Source organism: Sander lucioperca, chromosome 16, assembly GCF_008315115.2.
Source record: "Sander lucioperca isolate FBNREF2018 chromosome 16, SLUC_FBN_1.2, whole genome shotgun sequence".
Classification (NCBI taxonomy): domain Eukaryota; kingdom Metazoa; phylum Chordata; class Actinopteri; order Perciformes; family Percidae; genus Sander; species Sander lucioperca.
This window is the reverse complement of record NC_050188.1, coordinates 28356007-28379515: the sequence shown is the minus strand read 5'-3', so window position 1 is coordinate 28379515 and position 23509 is coordinate 28356007. Positions and strand designations below refer to the sequence as shown.

The 23509-nt window shown below is 41.6% G+C and overlaps 1 protein-coding gene across 2 annotated transcripts; it reads left to right on the top strand.

Moving 5' to 3' along the window:
- Positions 1-1922: 1922 nt before the first annotated feature.
- Positions 1923-23295, top strand: pdik1l (PDLIM1 interacting kinase 1 like). Of its 2 annotated transcripts, XM_035993174.1 has the most exons (4): positions 1923-2185; positions 8474-8769; positions 18816-19601; positions 19634-23295. In XM_035993174.1, the coding sequence occupies exons 2-3, from the start codon at positions 8485-8487 to the stop codon at positions 19554-19556; spliced, it is 1026 nt and encodes a 341-aa protein (XP_035849067.1). In that variant the 5' UTR covers positions 1923-2185; positions 8474-8484; the 3' UTR covers positions 19557-19601; positions 19634-23295. The 2 variants fall into 2 exon arrangements, with proteins under 2 accessions (XP_035849067.1, XP_031134852.1); XM_031278992.2 differs by having other exon boundaries at positions 18816-23295.
- The last annotated feature ends 214 nt before the right edge of the window (positions 23296-23509 follow it).

The following is a 23509-nucleotide window of genomic DNA, read 5'->3' as shown; positions in this document are numbered from 1 at the left end:
TGTGCTGCAATGCAATGGAAAATTAAAGATCTAACAAGATTTGTGTTTCATTTACCAGTTTCTTGTATCTACATGTTATGTCAATGCCTGTCAACCCTTCGCCATCTATCAGTCTAATATTGTATTGATCAGTGCTATGACAAATTATTTAATCAATCAAATTTCTGTGCCATGCATACCAGAGTTGGATAAACCTGAAACAAGTCTGATTTCTAATAATAAAAGATTATAATATAGTCTAAAATGTGAAAAAAACTTCAACTCAAGGTGCACTTACTAGCTAGCTGAGGAGTTCTCAGACACATTTTAGTCATCTTCCTCAGTGGATGGAGTTTGCTAAGTTGTCATTGAGACAGCAAAGTTTGAAACCAAATTATCTCCATGAAGACCACAAGATAGGGTTAATAGATCTGAGAAAAAGCTTGTAAATCAGGGGTGTCAAACTCATTTTAGTTCATGGGCCACATACCCCTAATTTGATCTCAAGTGGTCCAGACCAGTAAACCTCTCCAGAAAGATCAGAAACTGTATCTGCTACAGAGTTTCTTGTCAGCTTGATGCTGGCAAACGTAAGTTTCTTCTGCTACGACAGCGTTCGGGCCGTTGTAGAAAGAACAAAATAATGTCACGGACCCAGGAGAGAGAGGTAATATTGGGAGAAAAAACTCTGAATTTCTAAGATTAAAGGCATACCGGTAGGGGGACCGAAGAGGGAAAAGTTACATAGTATGCCTTTAAGTCGTAAAATTACGGAAAAAGAACTCGGATATTCTCTGAGATTAAAGTGGTAAAATTGAAATTGGAATAAATTACTTCTCTGCTATTTTCACACTTTGCAAAATCATCCAGTGGGCCTGATTGGATCCTTTTGCGGGCCGGTTCTGGCCCACGGGCTGTATGTTTGACACCCTTGTTGTAAATGGACCTGGAGTTATTTTTTCAGTTTTTGGTGAAACTACTGTTTTCAAGATTGACAATGAACTCTCACAATCAATCTAAACATCAGTTTAATTGGGATTGTGGAATTGAAATATTATATTAGAATATTGGGTGTGGCATCGTTCAATAAATTGTTTAGGGTTAGGGTTAGGGTTATTGTTTAGGATTAAAAAAAAAAAACACTGAAATGTTGTGTGATTGATACCAACCAAGAATTATTCAAATCATTCAAACTGTGGCAAATAGACAAGATAGCTTTCTAGCCTTGCTTTGATTGAAACATCAGTAGGAAGGAATGCACATATTTTATATCTAATGATAAAAAGTTTAACTTCTCAAGGTACAGTATAACTCGGAAAACTGCCCGATGGTTTCATCCTTAAAACACCAGAGAAGGAAAACAATGCCATGAAGAACAGGTTTATTTTATTGGACCTACCACATATCACACTGTCATTATCTCAACAAAAATGCCAAAGTATAACTTTCAGGAAGAATGACATGCATAGATGTGTGCAGGTATTGACGTTATTGTGTCCACCCCCTGTTAGTAACAGTTTGAGGGGGAGGGCAGAGGGCATCCTCGTTGTATTGACAATGACAATGTATGTTACATTGTAAAACATATGGGAACTTCATAAAGTTAGATTTTACCTAGGATGTCCGGAAGTGCTGTAATTTCCCTTCAAAATATAGTGTATGAATTTGTCACCTTTGGGAAAAAGCTACTCATCAATAAAATTATCAAATTTTAGATATGTAAATGTAATAATAAGCAAAAAGTAAAAATTATGTTAAGTGTTAAGAGAATTTGTCATAAACTTGCAATATAATGAATAGGATTCTGTTTGGTGTAATACAACTTTTGATTATAATACATATATGATCATGTTTTTGCCTACGTGTATTTTATTAAGAAAATGCATTAAAAAATAACTAATAACAATAATAGTGTAATTCTTTTATATTATAATTGGAACGTTGTGATGGTCACGGTGGGCTTCATTTGTTTATTTAAATTGTAGGCCATCGTTCCTTCAAACAGGAGTTTATTTTGAAATGTGTAGCCGGAAGTCGCCTCATTCTGTCCACCTCTGCGCTGCACTGCACAGCAGCTGCACGCTCTCACGTCCAGTGTTTGAAAAAGCTCCTTGGTTTGACTGTGTGAGCAGAACGTGTGCGGCGGTAATGGCTGCCAGGGAGAGTGAGGAAGACAACAAATGAACCCCTGAGAAACGAGTCAAAGGTAAGACTGAAAAGATGACAACTTGCAGCTCAACAACTGCAGCCTCTTCTACATTTAGACTATTGTCTTGTCTGCTGTGGCTTCTTGTCGGCTTGGCTCGCAGGTGTTTTTTTTTTGAGAAATCTGGTTGAATTCTTGATGACACTCACACACACTCACACTCTCTCACACACACACACACACACACACACACACACACACACACACACACACACACACACACACACACACACACACACACACACACACACACACACACACTGGACAATAAACTGTCAAAACCCAGTGCTTATCATGCATGCCTTCTCCGTGCCCCAACGTTTCTACAATTCAAGATAAAGGGACTTATTTTAGGTTTGAATTGTATGTCTGCATATAGCTTATATGTCGACGGTGCTGGCGAGTGCTGGACTCTTTGTTAGCGGGTGTTAACGTGATTAGCTAACGTTAGCTAACCAACAACATCGTTAGCTGACGGGGGCCAGGCCACATAGCTGTGCCTGTTAGCCAATCAGCCAAGTGGATGTCTAATTAGCTCGTTAGCATGTGGCTATCATTCTTTCTGTCAAGGAGTCAGCTTTTCGTTTCCGGCTTTTTTGGAGATGTTTCTCATCACCAAAGTGACCAGTCTCAAGTATATTTACATTCAAATTAAGTTTTATGATTCCCCCCCCCCCCCACTGAATAGCCATGTACAGACAGGTGTTGGAGTTGGAACTCTCAGTGACTGACTGGTTGTCCAGTCGTTTCGAGTATGGCAGTTCATTGCAGTAGCTACTAACTGAAGTTTTGCGCCAGTTATTACACAAACACATGTTTTGCTAATGCTTATAGCTTCTTATTTCAAACAATACTTCCAATGTTTGAATAAAATAACTTACTAGGTTGTCGACCCACTGTAATATATTAATGTATTCACTAGGCTTATGTCGTGTGTATGTCACGTGTATATGACATACGTCATTCAATTGGCTTAAAGGGTGTTGTTATTAATGTTCTATTTATTGAAACTTTAAATAAACAACTTTTAAATAGTATGTTGGTGTAGAAGAAAATCAGTAATTTTATGCTGAAACAATCAGTCCATTAATCAATTAATAAGGCATTTATAAAGCATACATCACATTCAGATTCCTGTTTGTCACATGGGGAAATGTGCTGCTTTTTCTCTGTATTAGATAATTGAAAAAAATGTCTATTGGTTGGACAAAACAAGCAATTTAAACGTGTCACCTTGCACTAAATGACGAATTGATTAATCATTAAAATAATCAGGATGATTGACTGTGAACATAATCGGCCCTAATTTAAAGACGCCTAGAAAACTTAACATAATACGTGATTTATGAAAGTAACTAGTTGCAGCCCTAGTGGTATTTTCTGCTCTGGCAGGTGGATCAGGATTATGTAACTAACTATACAATAGAGTTCAACAGTGACTGCCCACTTCTTCCGGTTGGCTGTGTTGATAGACCTCGGCAGTGCTGTTGTATTCGGTCTCGTCACAAAATCAGCCGCATTCTTACTCGGTGTTGTCTCGGTCTCAGACAAGAGGATGCTGCTGTATATCACTTAATTAATTACCTGTTCATTCACTGATTTATTTGCGTTTTTACATCAATGCTAATTTCAGCTCCGACATTTGCCACACACCGCGGTACCGCTCCCTCACTCGGGCGAGAGGTAGAGATGTGACCGCAGAGAGCGGAGACTGCTTCTATCGGGGGGGGAATAAAGCCATATAGGCTGCTAAATAATATTTAGCTCCCTCATCACTCAGTATTTCCCAAGGGGGTAAGGGAGCATCCGAAAAGCGTACCTCCTATGGGGAGGTTCATAGGCTAACAAGCCATCACCTTCTGCTAGCATCCCATTGACTGCCATTCGTTTTGGTGTCACTTTGACAGAGAATAACTTTACATCTGAAGAGTTTAAAGACTCTATTTGTCCATTGTTTATTTCTAAAGAAACACGACAATGTATAAAAGGCTCCATTACCTTGTAGGTGGCCCCGTAGCAGCCGTTTTTATAAAAATAGGCTAACGATTGTGTCAGTTTCTCCTGCTCCTACGCTCATGGACAGCTCCTACTCACGCTCTCCGTCTCTGCTAGATTGGGAATGATTGAGATTTCTCTTGGCACAGCTACCAGAAGACTTCCAACTTTCAGACAAGTTGCTCACGTCACATCTACGTCTTCAAGCTCAGTTGGAGGCTGCTCAGTGACGCTCAGCCATCACCGGAAAAGTGACTTCTAACTAGGGCTGCACGATTATGGCCAAAATGTAGGGATGCACCGATTGGGAAATTCTGGACCGATACCGATGTTTAACATAACAACTTGGCCGATGCCGATGTTTTTTCTTTTTGTTATTTATTCCTTCTTTTGTGCCACGGAAACATACAAGTCTTTCGGCTCTTGATCACACTATCCTAGAATGAGCACAAATTCAATCAGACCAATTTATGAAACAAAAACAACCTTTAATGTCACTTTCTGGTTGACATTAGTTATAACCTTATTTATGACAAGTTCTTTTCTGAAAAATAACATTCAAAAACCTTTGACTGCTAACTAATCAATGAAAAGATTGTTTCAGTACATTGCCCAACAAAATTATTTGAGTGGTTTTAGCCTGATAAACTTACTCAATGAGATTATTTTCATGGCCCAATAAAAAATATTTTTCTGATTTAAATAAAAAAAAAAAAAAATACATCAAGTGTAAATGCAAAAACAAGTGAAATAAATAAATTATGTTATTAATTTGTTTCGCTTTGGCGCTGTCTGGAGGCAGCTGTTTGGCTTTCTCAAACGCCGTGTCAGTTGAAGTCTGAGTCTTACCGGGGGTTTGCGCTTTCTTGGCGGCTTCATTTTTCCGTTTTTGGTCAGCTTGCAGGTAATCGCCGTACACCGCCTCGTGCCTGCTTCTCAAATGTCCAATGAGATTTGTTGTGTTAAATGACTTTCTAACAGCCCCCCCTCTTGAAATTTCAATGGAACACGTATTGCAAACTGCAAAACGCTGATCTTTTGTAACTGTAAAATATTGCCACACAACCGCCATCTTCTTTGTTTAATCTAAGTTACTGAGGAGAGTGGCCGATGGCAGTTAACGAGGCAAATATCACTCGTTACCGATGTTCAGCCGATACATCGGTGCATCCCTACCAAAATGATAATCACGATTATTTTGATCAGTATATTGATCACGATTAATTATCACGATTATTTGTTGATTTTAACCAAAACTAATTTTATTGTCACATAGGCTAATTATAACAGCTGTTTTGCGACCGTTTTCCAAACATGCGCGTTTGCCGTGAAAAGATACAACGCAATTTTCTGTTCATGTTAACGGCGCATGTTAAAATCCGGTGCCAATAGGGCACCGGTGCCTGGTATCTCCTGGACGAAATAGCAACACGGATTACGGTGCCACTTAAATGTCTGCGTTGCGCTCTAATGCTCCAAAACAGACGTTAGAGGCAACAGAAACATCGCTGCACGTCACGGTAGTAAACACTAATAACATGTTATACAGCAGCTAACGTTAGCCTACCATTAGCTACAGTAGTAAACACGGCTAAAATACTGACCGCTAAACGGTGTAGTGTGAGCGTGTAGCGGGACGTACAACAGTCTGCCGCTAAAGCTATGAGCTAAAAGACCCAAACTAGCTCTGGTCACTGCTGTTGTCTGAAAAACAACACAGACGGGACAAAATGTTGTGTTTACTGGTAAACTGGTGAACCTCGAGATGACTTATGACCGACTGCTATCTGTTGTGGAATTTTCCTCACGTTACTCTGTCCTCTGTGACTGTCTACATCTAAACTAAGCTGTGCGGTGCAGGGAACCACTCTGATTGGCTCATGGAGGCACGTGATCAGAGAGTGGTTTACTGAGCTTTGAAAAAAAACAAAAAACTGAGCTTTCTATGAACGAAATGAAGCATTTTAATAGGGATGTCCCGATCAGGTTTTTTTGCCCTCGAGTCCGAGTCATTTGATTTTGAGTATCTACCGATACCGAGTACCGATCCGATACTTCTATAATAATTCAACTTTATAATACCTCCAGACTGCAGACATACTCGCGCTTTCTGCTTCAAGCTGCTTCCGTGTTCTACTTTGCCGGAATTTAACCAATAGCGTCTCTGCAACAAAGTGATGTCATGCCGCACGTGTTGCTGTTTCTGTGTGGAGTCAAAAGGGTCTAACTCTGTACCACCGCATAACTATAGATGTGTTAAAAAATAATGAGAATATATATACATATATGTCCGAGTCCTGATCGGGAGGTAACGTCTGATTCCGATCGAGTCTGAAACCACGTGATCGGGCCCGATTTCCGATCACATGATCGGATCTGGACATCCCTACATTTTAAATATCGCTCGATCACGTGAATTTGATCGTGGGAAGCCAAAATCGTGATCGTGATTAAAATTCGATTAATTGTGCAGCCCTACTTCTAACAGACTTCACTGGTCTCCGTGGAAGTCTACGGCGTCGCTGTGTCCATTTCTTCAACAGTCTATAGTATTTCTCTCACTGGGTGATAGTTAGTTAAATACTTCCCTTTCCATGGAAGTAAATCACCTTAGATATGATTGTTATTTCAGTGTTAAACAGTAAAAAGACAAAGAGGAGGGAGGGAGAGCCCGTTTGAGGCAGAGGCAATAATACAGTACATGGATGAAAATAATACTTTGTTTACACTTCTGAATGTGCATTTGTTAAGCACCATTCAATTAAAATGTGCATGAACTAAAATAAAACGGCACATTGTAGTTTCTGTATTTATCCCCAAAGCATTTATGAGTAAGAAGTGGGGAATATGTGAAAAATTGCGCTGCAGGTCAATTTAAGGTGCGCGCCCCTCAGTTTACCGCCTGTGCCCCTAAAAGTTTTTAGTTAGGGGCTACAGTGCTCCCAGTAAAAAAAGGGCGCTGCTTTCAAATGTTGATTTTAGATTTGGAATGGCAACGTTATGAATGAAGCTTCGAAACTTCAGCCCTACAAGATACACACCTGATCAGGCTAACCTTTACACTGCTAAAACCTCATACTAGCTTTGGCTGAACTTAAGAAAGCATTTTCTTTGTCCAGGCTCAAGCTGGAGTTATGCCTCACCATGCTGCTCCTAAGCAAACATACACAGGTGCAATAATATTTGTATGTCTCCTGGGAAGTCACGTCTAGCAAACCACAATATAGTGAAAACTAGAGCTGGGTTTAAAAAACAAGTTTTGATTCCAATCGTTTTTCATTTGAAACATCAGATACCGGTACACAAAATCTCAAAACCTTTTTTTTAACCCGAAGAGACGAGTGGGACCGCTGGCAATCTCAGCCGACGTTACTGTCTTTAAGACGCTCGGTTTTAAAACAAGGGTTGAGATTTGTATTGTATGAAACTAGACAGGAAGGGAGGTAAATAGCGCTCAAAAGTTTGGCGTGGGAACAATTAGCATTGGCAGTTTAGACTGAAGAAACACATTGCTGAGCCTGAGATGTCCCAAAAAGGCCACTAAAACAAGGGTCAAACATTTGGTTTAGATAACACCATAACCTTTCCTCTGGTGTTGGCCAAACTTTACATGTTTTGCAACCACTAGTGTCAAGCATCTAATAATAATGAAATGTGTGAAGTCTTAATTTATCTTACCAAAAATTAGTTTTCTGGTGTTTAATAGGCATGACAGCCTCACAGGGGTGCCGGCATGACGTAGGACTTGATAAGTCGTAAGTCTTCCTGAATCAACCAGTTATACAGAATAAGATTCCATAGAAGGTAAACTATACAGAAGTAGAATGGATAGAAAACTAACTAGGGCTGCATGATATGAGGAAAATATCTGATAACATTGTTGAAAGTCACGATAACGATATTACTTGTGATAAATATCCAGATATTAAAGTGTTCTCAGTTCTGCGTTTCTGCTGCTTTCAGTAGTCTGCTAAAATACAACACATTTCTTGTTGAGTGAAAGGAAATCATTTCCAACATATTTTTATTGAACATATTGAACTGAATATAAAACGCACCACTTAAGAAAGAATGACCTTTACATTTTAGAGTGCAGTTTTCTGCTGATGTTTTCTTACAACTAACAAAGAAATCCCTGAGTGTCTTTTGCGATATGTTGCAGCCTTTCGCGATGCGTTTATAGCAGCAGTTGATTTTGGGATGACCGTATTTAAAAAAAAAAAAAAAAAAAAAAAAAAAGGAACCAGAGATATTGTGCCGCCCTAAAACTAATCCCATGTGCCTCCTCCACAGTGAGGACTAGGATGGTAAGCAGCCAGCCGAAGTACGAGCTGATCCAGGAGGTGGGGCGTGGCAGTTACGGCGTGGTCTATGAGGCAGTGGTGAAGCGCACAGGGGCCCGCGTGGCGGTGAAGAAGATCCGCTGCCACTCTCCAGAGAATGTGGAGCTGGCACTGCGGGAGTTCTGGGCCCTCAGCAGCATCCAAAGCCAGCACCCCAACGTCATCCACCTGGAGGAATGTATCCTGCAGCGGGACCAGCTGGCCCAGAGGATGAACCACGGCTCCAGCTCCCCGCTCTACCTGGAGGTGAGGGGACAGGATTCACTGGAACAGGGTGGGCGGGGGGGCAGAACGCATTAGTTTAACAGTGATTCTCCATTGGTTGCATTCATGTCGAACAGTAAAGATGGTACACACAGGCATTAAAACAATGTTGTTGCTGCCACCCAGCATTCAAGCTGTAAGTGGATCTTGATGACTTCATTTACGAAGCCAGACATGTACTGAATGTTTGATGTGTTGACTTCACTTTGAGTGGTACCGATACAGAACAGATCATTTTTTGCAAAGTTACTGCGCTGATGAGATATATATACTCAACATTTCCTGCAGCTGCTGCAGAGTAAGAGACTTACAGGGAAGATGATTCCTTATGACTTTTAATGTCTATTTGTTGTCTCAGCCAGCAGCTAAGTCTACAAGAATTTGCCAAATTTTTGTTTTAGCTTGTTTGTAGTCTCGCATTGCCAGACCTACCTCCACAGCGCCAAGCTAGCGTGCTGTGCTTGTGTAAAACATAGTTGCGGGGATGAAAGACTGCGGACAGAGATTGCAATATCGCTTTTCTTTACGTTTACATATTTATGCTTGTTGAACAGATGTATGGTAACGTATTGGCTTTTTACTCAAGGTGTTATTACACTTGCGCTAATGATTGAGTTGAGTTGAAATCAAGTATATTTCAAGTAAACTCACGGTTTACTTCAGAGGTCTACAAGGCCAGAACTTGATTGACCAATGAAAATGTTGAAATACATGTTGCTTTCTATATCAGGCAAGTTTCAAGCAAATCAAATGTGAAATGTTTTGGAACTGCTGGAAATCAGCTGATTGTTTTCCATTTTTTAACTGCATTATTGGTCCTAAGTGCCGACTGATGTCGACTTGAATTTAATTATCGTAAATACTAGGGATCGACCGATACTGTTTTTTTTCAAGGCCAATGCAGATTATTAGTAGTTAATGAAACCGATATTTGGAACCGATATGCCTTTACAGTGAAACTGAAAATCTTTTAAATCCAAATTAAGATTTTGGAATGTTACAAACTCCAACGCAAAACCTTGTTTAAAACGCTTTAAGCAATTATTTAATAAATGAGAAACTTTCAACATGATACCCAGTAAGAGATAGTCAGATAGTGTTGTTGGGGGGGGGGAAATTAAGTCAGACTCAGTGGTGAGTGAAACTGAAGCAGAGGGACAGACACAGAGCTGTAGCCGAGCTCAGCTACCAGTCCACACTCTGTACTCTGTAATCAGCCAGCCGACTGTCGGTGCCGCCATGATGCCAGGCGAGGGGCATGGACTATGTTGTGTTCAATTTGAAATGGAATGTCGGAATTTCTGGGTTCCCAGTCGGAAACGATACATGTCTACGGCATAGACTGTATAAAAAGGTCTATGGTTGGAAATGTCAACTCTGAAAGAGAACGTTATTTGCCCTATGAAAGACATTGACAAAGATGAAAACTAAGGACATTTACTCGATAATTTTATTTTAATTTAGTTAGTTTTGCAAACAGACAATACAGTTTTAGTTTAGTTTTTTTTGCAATGCCTTGTTTTTATTTTTATTTCGGTTAACGACAGTTTTTTCCCATCTAGTTCTTCGTTATTTTGTTAGTTTTCGTTAATGATTATAACTAGTGCTGCAGCTATCGATTATTCTACTGATTATTTCATCGATTAATTATGTAATCGGATAAGAAATACTTTTGCTTTACAGTAAACGGCAATAGCAAATATACAAAAGAGGTTTCCTTTTTTCGAAAAAGCAACCTTTTTTTATTGCTTAAATTCCATAAAATAACAGGGATAGATGCTAATATTTTTAAGCACAGGGCGCATGGGCCACCAAGTAAATTTTTGGTGGCCCAAATGTAAATCCAGCAAATTTGAGATTTGCTCTGCAAGTCAGTCTGGCCAAGAGCCCATTCAAGCCCATTTCCAATTTTTTCAAATCGAGGCACCAATCACAACCGTTGAGGCGGGCTTTACACCAATCACAACCGTTGAGGCAGGCTTTACACGATGACGATTGCACAGCGACAGCAAGCAGCTTTTTGTTTACATTCAACATGGCGACTATCCAATTGTGCCCAGAGGCATTTGAGCGACGTCCTTTGGAAATGGGCTGTGAATGAACCTTCCCCAGAACCACTCTGTTACAACTGAGAAGGGTCTGGTGTCAACCAGGCTAAAATGTGACTGTACAAAGCTTACAGCAGGGCTATTCAACCACACTGTTCAGGGGGACACATTTTAAGAAGGCTAATACTGAGTGAGGAGAAAGAATGCAGACATCACCGGCATGGTCCGGTGACGTCATTCACGTGCATATTAAGTAGCCAAGAGGTAAATGCTCTAGCGGGGAGGGGCTGGTTTATCTCCGGCAGCAGCTAAGTTTACAGCAATTTGTCAAAATTTCAAGATTAGTAGCAAACTAATAAACTGTTAGATTACAAACCGGAAGCTTTCGTTTTAGCTTTTTTGTAAAACATTGCTATTTGCAGAGTAGCATGCTGTAGGCTAGTTGTGTAAAACAGCGCGGTGGATGAGAGCAGCAGATGTTGGTTAGCCTACCTTGTGTCGGGTTCGCAGCTTAAAATGATCCCAAACTTTCTGTCGTTTTCTCTTGCCTGTCTCTTCTCTTAACCCCTCACTATTTTCGCTGTCTTCCTTCATTTTGTAATCTGCGCCATCAGTCTTGTGTCAGCGTCAGCCCGTTGTGTGCTAGTAATAATCATCCGTGCGGAAACACAGTGAGCCGTACAACGTTAGTTACATTGATTAAACGAAGGAACTTTTAGTAATTGAATTATTTGAGTTAGGCCTACTCGAATCGTTTCAGCCCGAATTATAACCTTGCCTGGCTAACACTATCATTGTTTGTATTGAATTGGAAGCCTGTTTTGATGTGCAAAGTGAATCATGATATCCTCTGACGTATGCTAGATTGGTAGAAGAGGAATGTGACAATGTAGACCGAATAGAAACATGCCAGTGATTTTTTTTTTTTTTTTTTTTTTTTCTCTAACAAAGTGAGTCATCAGCAGCAAGCCAGCTATTTGTTGTGTAAACTGATATTGTAGTAATTAGTGTCGGAGATTACAACTATGGTGGCAGAAAACATCAGCACAAATATTGTCACTCGGAATAATAAATAGTTGAACCCTGGTTTATATTCTTGTGTGGGCTGCTGATGGGCCTCAGTACAAGAACTGGAAGTTTCTAGTTGGATGTGTGTTGTCTCTGGCCTCCGTGCCCCCACTGTCACATGGGACTATTATCAGGTTGAGGGGGGTGGGTGCACCCCTCCTTAGTCAACCTGTCTGCACCCTGTCATGTCGCAGTGCCTCCCTGCTGTCTGATGGTGGGCGCTCAGGCACTCTGTCACTGCCTGATTATAGTCTCTCAGCGGCACGCGGGGCCATTGTCAGACCCTTCATTCCGTTTTTGTGCAGCGCTAGCATTGGACACTTTCCCAGAATACCTTTTATTCCAGCTCTTGTTTTATTGCTCTGTAATGTCCCAGTACGTGCTTACAGAAGAAAAAATCATAATAGGGCAGAATTATCTGACCGCCACGACTGTGGGATAATTTGCATCTATTCTTTTTGGGTAGTGGATTCTTTGGCTAGTGGCAGGTCAAAATTTGCAGCCATTTGTTTACAGCACGGCTTCCACTAGCAAGTAGTAGTCCACTACACACATTCAGAGCATTCGTGTTGCCTGTGTTTGCATCGAAATACTTAATGTTGACACTTGAACACATTTTACTCTTCAACTAACAGTTCATCTAGTCTACTTTCCGTCACTGGCTACATAAAGGGTACCCACTGGGTCTTAAAAGTTTTAACAATCTTAAATAAAATATTTGAAAAATAAGGCCTTAAAAGTCTTACATTTCTTTAAAAAGTCTTAAATTTCATTCACAAAGGTCTAACATTTGTTTTGTCATTTCATAAGATTAAATAACACCATTGTTTCTTCAGAAAGCATGTATTTTAAGTAGCCTACTACAATAACTACTAGCTACAAGTACTTGGTAAACAATCATTTTTATAGCCTAAAATCCTTTCTGATATTCCATTATGCCAGTATGTTCATAACGTTGGTATTAAATTTCATTCTAAATGGCATTAAAAAAGTAAAAAAATTCTTACATTTAATGTGGAAACCTGGGGGTGCCCTGTACATACCAACTGAGACTTTATATACACACTTCAACTTTCTCTGGCACTTCGTCTTCAACTGCAAACTTTGGCTGCCTTCATCTGTTACTCTTCAGCTGACATTTCAGCTGCATTGGTCCCTTACTCCTCACTTTTGAACTGCCTTCATCTCTCACTTTTTAGCTGATATTTCAACTTCATTCGTCTCAAGGTGCTTTCAGACAGCGCCCTTCCGTTGTTTTTAATGTAAATATGGCAGGATAGAGGTCAGTGGCTGCAGCAAGGAGAGGTAGGGAGGCGACCGCTCACTATCTGAAAGCAACTTTACTCTTCAACCCAGAATTCAATTACTTTCAAAGCTTACATTTCAATTGTCATTATAGTTTTTTTTAAACTAACTACCACTTCAACTTCTTGCATTATTTCAACATTTTCAAATTTCCCAAATGAAAAAACTTCTGCTCCATGTACACTGAGATGTTCCAAATAAAAATGTAGCCGTTTCATAGTCTACATTTTTCTTGAACTAGCCTGTAGCTTTTCTATTTTAATAAAATAAAAAAATAAAAATCCCATCTATCAAATTCCAGAAACATCCCATTTAATCTTAATTTATTGTAAGATGGATGAAACCTCACAGGTTTGTGGTCCGCTGTCAAAAAGGGAGATTAAATGAACTCACTTTTCCAGCAGGTATAAAAGATGAGAGGCCTCTTCCGCTGCTTTGATTTAAAAAAATGGTCCATACAGGACGGTTGGAGACAGCATGTTATGAATATAAAGCCAGAGCAAGGTTATCTTGTTTAGTTAGGAGTGACATTCTCTCCTGCTCACACTGCAGAGCTGTTTCCCACTGTGTCCATCTTATAAGCTCGAACAGACAGAACTGATATCATCTTGTTGGTTCTGTTTGTTGCATCTTTGTCTGTTGGAGTTTGAGGTAATGTTTTTTAGGGCTGGGTATCGTTCAAAAATATTCAATACAGGAACCGACACCAATACCGTGACTTTGAGACCGGTTCCTAAACGATACATTTTTCAATACCAATTTTATAAAACAAAAAGAAATTACAACATTACACATTATGACTCAAATCTTTTTATTTTTCAGCTCCTGCTGTGTGAGCAGTCTCTGTGCAATGTAGAGTTTTTTTCTGTGTGACTCTATGACTTGTAACGTTAGACAGCATGCTGCATGCTGATTGGCTCACTGACGCTGATGAGATTTAGTCCTTATTGAAATTGGGTATTAAAGGTGCTCTTAAGGCTCTGACACACCAACCCGACGGCCGACCGTCAGCAGAAAAGGCAGTCAGACTGATAGTCCTCAGAACAGAAAGTGCCTCGGAACACACCTAAGCGGCGCCGACTTGAGCGTACGTTCTGCGTGTGCGCGAGACGTTAGACGTCTCCATAACAGCAGGCGGCGTTAATCTGTATTGTCGCCCAAAAAATGAAAAAACGGAAATAAATGGCTTCTCCTGAATTTCAAAGCTGACCATAATGGCGCAGGGTTCATACGTTTTGAAAAAACCTGGAAAAGTTATGGAATTTGAAAAATGCTAATTCCAGGCCTGGAAAGGTTTTGGAAACATAAAAAGACCCAGAAAGTTTTGGAAAAGTCATGGAATTTTTTTTAACACGGCATAATAATATGTGATTAATAAATGTATTTCACGTTGTCTTAACCTCAATGTTCTATTCGGGGCGCGATATTACGAATCCCACTATGAACCACATAAATTGTCCTTAATTTTATTGTTAAACCTCTGAGGGTAAACTTTAACACACATTTTTATTCTTATTGTATAATGTTGACCGACATTTTCAGGAATACATAGTCATGGAAATTTGCCGAAAAAGCATTGGTTAAAATGTGTATGAACCCTGATGGCGGCTCGTTTGGAACACAATCTCGTATTTTACGAAAATGGTTCACCGAAACATGTTTCTGAAAACCATTTTAAGTGAGAAATAGCCCATGCAGTTGCTGAATCTGTCTGTTTTTTTTGATCCGACTGATTCAACAAGTCACATTGGCCCAAATTAAAGCCGACGGCTCCTCCGACTGACGACGGCACGGAACACACCGAACAGACTCGAGTCGCCGACCTCGCCAGACTGTCCAACCGCCATAATCGGGTTAGTGTGTCAGCGCCTTTAGCGATGTTGGGCGACGTCACTTCTTGTTGACGTTCGAAGTACAGTGAGGAAAATAAGTATTTGAACACCCTGCTATTTTGCAAGTACTCCCACTTAGAAATCATGGAGGGGTCTGAAATTGTCATTGTAGGTGCATGTCCACTGTGAGAGACATAATCTAAAAACAAAAATCCAGAAATCACAATGTATGATTTTTTAACTATTTATTTGTATGATACAGCTGCAAATAAGTATTTGAACACCTGAGAAAATCAATGTTAATATTTGGTACAGTAGCCTTTGTTTGCAATTACAGAGGTCAAACATTTCCTGTAGTTTTTCACCAGGTTTGCACACACTGCAGGAGGGATTTTGGCCCACTCCTCCACACAGATCTTCTCTAGATCAGTCAGGTTTCTGGGCTGTCGCTGAGAAACACGGAGTTTGAGCTCCCTCCAAATATTCTCTATTGGGTTTAGGTCTGGAGACTGGCTAGGCCACGCCAGAACCTTGATATGCTTCTTACAGAGCCACTCCTTGGTTATCCTGGCTGTGTGCTTCGGGTCATTGTCATGTTGGAAGACCCAGCCTCGACCCATCTTCAATGCTCTAACTGAGGGAAGGAGGTTGTTCCCCAAAATCTCGCAGTACATGGCCCCGGTCATCCTCTCCTTAATACAGTGCAGTCGCCCTGTCCCATGTGCAGAAAAACACCCCCAAAGCATGATGCTACCACCCCCATGCTTCACAGTAGGGATGGTGTTCTTGGGATGGTACTCATCATTCTTCTTCCTCCAAACACGGTTAGTGGAATTATGACCAAAAAGTTCTATTTTGGTCTCATCTGACCACATGACTTTCTCCCATGACTCCTCTGGATCATCCAAATGGTCATTGGCAAACTTAAGACGGGCCTTGACATGTGCTGGTTTAAGCAGGGGAACCTTCCGTGCCATGCATGATTTCAAACCATGACGTCTTAGTGTATTACCAACAGTAACCTTGGAAACGGTGGTCCCAGCTCTTTTCAGGTCATTGACCAGCTCCTCCCGTGTAGTTCTGGGCTGATTTCTCACCTTTCTTAGGATCATTGAGACCCCACGAGGTGAGATCTTGCATGGAGCCCCAGTCCGAGGGAGATTGACAGTCACGTTTAGCTTCTTCCATTTTCTAATGATTGCTCCAACAGTGGACCTTTTTTCACCAAGCTGCTTGGCAATTTCCCCGTAGCCCTTTCCAGCCTTGTGGAGGTGTACAATTTTGTCTCTAGTGTCTTTGGACAGCTCTTTGGTCTTGGCCATGTTAGTAGTTGGATTCTTACTGATTGTATGGGGTGGACAGGTGTCTTTATGCAGCTAAAGACACCTGAAAAAGGTGCATCTGATTTAGGATAATAAATGGAGTGGAGGTGGACATTTTAAAGGCAGACTAACAGGTCTTTGAGGGTCAGAATTCTAGCTGATAGACAGGTGTTCAAATACTTATTTGCAGCTGTATCATACAAATAAATAGTTAAAAAATCATATATTGTGATTTCTGGATTTTTTTTTTAAGATTATGTCTCTCACAGTGGACATGCACCTACGATGACAATATCAGACCCCTCCATGATTTCTAAGTGGGAGAACTTGCAAAATAGCAGGGTGTTCAAATACTTATTTTCCTCACTGTATTGTCAAACAAAACAAGGCTAGCTCGCTCGCTCCTCATCCCGTCACCCCACCTTCTGCCTGCTAACCCCCACCCCCAAATCCTTCTTGTCGGTTATTGGCTGGAACACTGTTTATGTTTGGTGGTGCAGGTTGGCGCATTTTGTTTTTGTTGCCGTTTGTGGAGCCTGGGCTGTCTACAGAGACCGCGTTTTTTTACAGTGTGTTCAGGGGACAGGCAGCTAGCAGAGAGTGAGGAGATGTTTTTTTACAGTGTGTTCAGGGGACAGGCAGCTAGCAGAGAGTGAGGAGATGTTTTTTTACAGTGTGTTCAGGGGACAGGCAGCTAGCAGAGAGTGAGGAGATGTTTTTTTACAGTGTGTTCAGGGGACAGGCAGCTAGCAGAGAGTGAGGAGATGTTTGCTGTATGTGACAAAACATGTTGTAGCGTAAAAAAACGCGTCCCATCGCTTAGAGCACCTTTAAACGACGAGGCATTTTTCGATACTCGATACTTTAGAGGCAATTTTGGTTGGTGCTTAAGGTATTGAATTCGGTACCAGCCCTGTTGCTTGTTTCCTGTGTACAGATGTCAGGCATCTTACTTTTGGCCTCGGAGATGATTTGAACGCTGTGTTTACAAACAGTAAGCGATACTTAGTACATACTTTGAGCTACTGTATTTCCTGATACTCCACTTAACTGTAATTCTACTCCATTATATCTCAGAGGCAAATATTGTACTTTTTATGTGTGGAGTGTGCATGTTGTGTTCGCATGAGTTTCCTTTGTGCTCCTAAAATAACTGGAGCTGGTCCCTGGGCGCCGCTGGAGGATGGGTTCAATGCAGAGGACAAATTTTGTTTCAACAATTAGAATCTTAATCTTGTTGTTTAATTCATCAATAATACATAAAATATAAATTAATTAAAATGAGCTCCACATTTACCAGCTGCTACACGATGAACACATGAATGCATCAGGAAATAATAATCCTATAATAAATATTATGAAATTTGTTTATCAAAACAATTTTCTCGTTGTATTCTAATCACAAAAGGCTTAATTTGCGTATTAAAATCACTAAAAGTTTCTTCCAGAGGCCTGTACTACGAAGCAAGATTTGGCGTTAACTTATGCTGAACACATAACCTGGTCGGGAGGTTGGAGATTAGAGATCAACCGGTGTAAAAGCACCGCCTACTGACCAGTCAATACTCGACTGATAACGGCGTCACCGTTCTTTTGAAGACCTGGTAGAGCTTGGTGCGCGCAGAGAGAGAGAGGTGCTCATAAAAGTTAAAACATTTAGAGACCAACAACCCCGTTCCCTGATGGGTATTTTTATGAAAGATATAGATTTTCAGCGGAGGGAATTACCTATAGGCTATTTGTTGGCTTCTTGAGCCGTGTGTTGCAACGCGCACATCGGTTTGAATTATGTTTTTATATTTTTTTATTTACTCTCATGATGGCTTACCACTGCCAGGGTTGCAACTGAAAGAATAGGCTACAGAAACGACAGTTCATGGAAAGGACAAGTATAATTATGGTCAGATATTGTGCCTGACTGATGGGGAAGTGATATTGATAAGCGTTGTGATTTATGCATTTACAGCGTCGGCTATTTTTTTGCCAGCTTTCCTTCCTGTTTTAGGAAGCAGCGACTGTATTGCGACAATATATTGTGCAGCCCTAGTATACGGTTCAGCGTTTGTTAGGTTTGATGAATTCTAAGTTAAGCATAGTGTATAGACCTTTTCAATGCAATTCCATTGCTAGGCAACAGCCTGGCCCCTTGTTAACTTCCTGTCAGTTGATGTCATTCACATATTGCAGTAGGAACTTAATTTGGGGCCATTTATAATGTTTATGTTTACAGCTGTGAAATGGTGTATACTTCAGCTCTAGCTTTTTTCTTTTTTTTTCAGGAAAGCTTGACAAATATATCATGGTAATACTGTTTACCATAATATTTTTGGCCTCAATAATTGAAGCAAAAAATCTGAGCCCATCCTAACGTGTGCAGCACGCAGCGGCTGACTGTCCCTTCACCAGTGGTCTTGTGTTGACTTAGTTTTCCATTTTGTGCTTCTCCGCTGCAGCTGGTGGAGACGTCTCTGAAAGGCGAGATCACGTTCAACCCGTGCTGTGCCTACTACCTGTGGTTCGTCATGGACTTCTGCGATGGCGGCGACATGAACGCCTACCTGCTGTCCCGCAAGCCCAGCCGCAAGACCAACACCAGCTTCATGCTGCAGCTGGGCAGCGCGCTGGCCTTCCTGCACCGCAACCAGATCATCCACCGCGACCTCAAGCCCGACAACATCCTCATCTCCCAGGCCTGCACGCCGGCCGGCCTGTCCGAGCCCACGCTCAAGGTGGCCGACTTCGGCCTAAGCAAGGTCTGCTCGGCCTCGGGGCTTAGCTCGGAGGAGCCGGCCAGTGTCAACAAGTGCTTCCTGTCCACGGCGTGCGGCACAGACTTTTACATGGCCCCGGAGGTCTGGGAGGGCCACTACACTGCAAAAGCGGACATCTTCGCCCTGGGCGTGATTATCTGGGCCATGGTGGAGCGCATCACCTTTGTGGACGTGGAGACCCAGAAGGAGCTGCTGGGGAGCTATGTGCAGCAGGGCTCGGAGATCGTGCCCTTAGGCGAGGCCCTGCTGGAGAACCCAAAGATGGAGCTGCTGATCCCTGCCAGGAAAAAGAGCATGAACAGCCACATGAAGCAGCTGATCAGGGAGATGCTGTCGGCCAACCCTCAGGAGCGGCCCGACGCCTTTGAACTAGAGCTCAGACTGGTCCGTATCGCCTGCAGAGAGCTGGACTGGGACACGTGATGGACGAGCAACACGGCAGCACAGACTCAGCCGATCAAGCTAATGTACACATCTTCATCAGCTACTGCCAACCTACATCACATAACGGGATTCCTCTTTTGTTTTGTTTTTTAACTAGGGAACAATAAATAGAATAGTCATTGTCTGTTTTAATGGCTAAATGTCATCCACTATTCCAAGCACATGCAGTCCTCTACTAGCGGTGTCTTTTCCTATTGGAAGGGAAGAGGTGTGACATCCACCGCTGCTGCTTCTCAGAATTGGAGCTTAGTCTCAGGCTAATCACATCACAGCTTCCACTTCCTCCTCACTGAATCACTTGAGCGCGCTGGAAGAGCAAAAATGACCAAAACTCCTGGATTCAATTAGAAGAGAAAGTCAAAGTGGCAGTGAGACCGTTTGTCTACAAATACCATCTTGGACTCGGTGCTAATTGTTAAATGCTAACTAAAATGCAATATGAGACGTTATCCTGTGATCAATACAGCGTGCATTTAATCCAAAGGGCCAGTATTAACACACAATCGCCTCAATGTTTTGGATGTCGGAAGGCTGTGACAGAACCTGACTCAAGAACTGATTTCAGCCTGGCACAGGACTACCAGCACTAATATTTACATCTAGATTCGATTCTGTTATTGGCATCAAATTCAGGTATGCCCTGGTTGCTCAGGTAATAAAAAACATACAGCATGATGGTATTTGTAGGCAAACATCTACTATCACGGTCAGTTTTGCTCAGTAGTCTGGGGGGGGGGGGGGGGAAATACCAAACTTTGGTGCTTGAAGATGACATTTTTTTTCTGTGGGGGGGTGGTAGATACACACCCCTTACCAGTATACCAGAATGTATCAGGACAGGTCACCTTTATTTATATAGAGCCTTAAATACAAAACACTTGGGGAGGAGAGCTTAAATGATAATACTGGTTTATTCCAACTTGGTTCTTACTTTCATAGTTTTGGCCATTGTTCCTGTTGGTAATACCATTGTACTGACAATAGCCCCTTTCACACAGCCTGTTCGATGCGCGAGTGTTGCGCCATTATTCCGCTTGGCCGTTCTGTATGAAAGCAGGATCGGTCCGCGTACAGTAAAGGCAACGTTTGTTTGGTAGATTGCTCTTAAACACATTCAGAGAGGATTTGTGCTATAAGTGCTATTTTTAATCCTCAATTCTTGTCATTTTGGTGCTGGTGATTTTCCTATGGGGTTGGCTAAAACCGCTTTGGGCGGTGCCAAAAAATCCTCTATGCAGGAAAAACCCTTCACACCCCCCCCCCCCCCACACACACACACACACACACACACACGCAGACACGCAGACACACACACACACACACACACACACACACACACACACACACACTAGACGCAGACACTGTCGTGTTACACGTCACGTCTCTGTGGCCTGAAGACAGTCACTGGCAGATTTTCTTGGCTGTAGCCAGCTAATGTTATCCAATTAACTCTGTCTCCGACTGACTTTTGAATGTTTTCTGGTGCTCACTCAGCTTTGTCTGTGCAACACGCTCGTTTTTTCGGTTTCGGCTCCGATTGAAGTGGTTTAGGTACTCTATTGGCTTGTTTACAACCAGTCTGGTGGTGTATCTTGCCCCATTGTCATCATAGCCAATAGAAATAATGTCCCAGACTGACAACAAAAACCAAAAGTGAAACCAGAATTTTTTTTTTTAATATAAGAAAACCCAAACAACGGAGCACACTACAATAAGCAGGCTGGCCTCTGTTCAAAAGAGCGACTCCCTCACACATGGCAAACTAAATCTGCTCTTAAGAGAAATCCCTATGTTGCCTAAACATAAATTTAATTATCTGAAGGGTAAGCTGCCTGTATTACAAGAGCAGTGACATGAATATTCACATCGGAGTCCATTTAGACCCGAATGAGAGAAGAAAAAAAAAAAAGGCGAGGGATTCAGTGAATGTCACTGAAAGCACTTTTATTTAGTTTATATTTATTCATCATAACTACCTACTGCATTATATGGAGGAGCTGTGTGAGGCTGGAATCAGTGTGATAACTGCCTCGGTATTTGTTTATCAGGCCAACCCAATGTCAGCCAACAGTCTACTTATGCATGCAGTGCCTCTCACCTTCAGGGAAGACGTGAGAGAAGACACCACCACACACAATCCTCCATGAGCCAGAGGATCTCTGCTTTTATTCTATGCTTTTTTTTTTGATACATAATGTTGTTGTGTTTAACTTGATCTCCATACTGTGTCACTGCTCCTCGTTTCCTTTGGCTCTGGATCTTACAGTAATCCCTTTCTTCATGCTTCTGACAGGCTAATTCTAAGCCTATTAAGTTGTTGCAGCATTTGGCAGAGGATCATGCACGGGACCCCTTTTTTCCTTTCACGTCATACATAATTTTTGCACTTTTTTGTTTATTTTTTTTACAAATTTTACAGGAATCTGTAAAACCAAACAATCCTGGCATCTTCTTTACTCTCAAACTCTGGTGGAAAATAACCAATTTCTTTTAACTTGTTGCCAATATTTATCTGCTAGATGGCCTTCAATTCTCCCCTTAGCTGTAAGAGTTTTATTTCCTGTCATGATGCGATTGAGATTTGCCTTAATTTCTGAAATTCCTGGCCTCATTGATATTGCACTCGAACACAGAATTGGCAGAAGTTGTGCTTGAGACGACGCACCGCGTTTCACTGACTCAGCGCGGTGCTTCGGTATGAATAGCAATACCGCAAATCAGTATTAAAACCTGCAGGGCTCCCGTACTGCTTCGGGCAATGTTGGGCTTTTGTGGCTTTCTGTTTCATGAGCAGCAAAGTTTGGACTCAAAAGTAGGTCACCCATATCCGCGGCGCTCTAAGCAGAGCAGAGGATGATGGGTAGAGTCATTTCCGGACAGATTTCTTAGTTCAACCTTTCTAGACAAGGGGGGTGGAGAGAGGGGGGTGGGGAGGAGGAAGACAGTTGGCTTCCTGTGGGGTTTGAGACATTTGCCAAACAAGTTCTCGGTCTGTGGCATTAAGAGATTTCACCCTTTTGATTTGTTGTATTCAATTCTTTTGCACATGTGTAAATACTGTACAGGATCAATGGGGGGGGGGGGGAAAGAGAGAAATGATCAAAGGTTGATGTACATTGGACTGGATGTGCTCTGTTTTCAAGAGCCTGACTTGTTTGACATGTAAATTGCTGTGATGGATTCAATTTGACTTCAGCTCTTAATTCAGCTTCAGTTCACTTGGAAAAGATGTGATATATTTACAGGTTGATGCTGTCGGTGTGCTAATGATAACTATGTTTTTCATTTGCCTTTTTAGTTTGTGATTTTTGTGTACACAAAAGCAGTTATATAAAGTGGGTCAGCTCGAATTGTCGAAACTTTTCTGTCTGGTACCGGGCTATTCTGGAAATGGAACAGCAGTTTTTGTTGGAGTTTTGGGACATCAATCAAACCTCGCCACATTGCCAGCCCTGATCCAGGACCAGCATACAACATACTGCCGTACTGCTTTGCCATCTCCCGGGACTCGGACATTTCGGTCACCGAGTGGCTCATAGAATCTGTTATGGGAAGAACGTTAAAAATAAAAACTTCGCCGCATGGTTGGAAATCTTTTCAGCGACTAGATGGAGAAATAAAACTACGTTAGGCAGGTTTAAATTTACAGAAAACATGACGAGATTACTTTTTAGCTTCTTTACTGCTCGGCAGCAGGGTTACTATAGTGAACTAAAACCAAAAATAAGCAGTAATATATCTTTTTAGTACACTGAAACTAAATTAAAGCTAAACAAAAAATTGCCTCCTTAAAAAAACTAATAAAGGGCGCCCGGATAGCTCAGTTGGTAGAGCAGGCGCCCGTATGTAGAGGTTTACTCCTCAACGCAGCGGGCCCGGGTTCGACTCCGACCCTTTGCTGCATGTCATTCCCCTCTAACTTCCCTTTCATT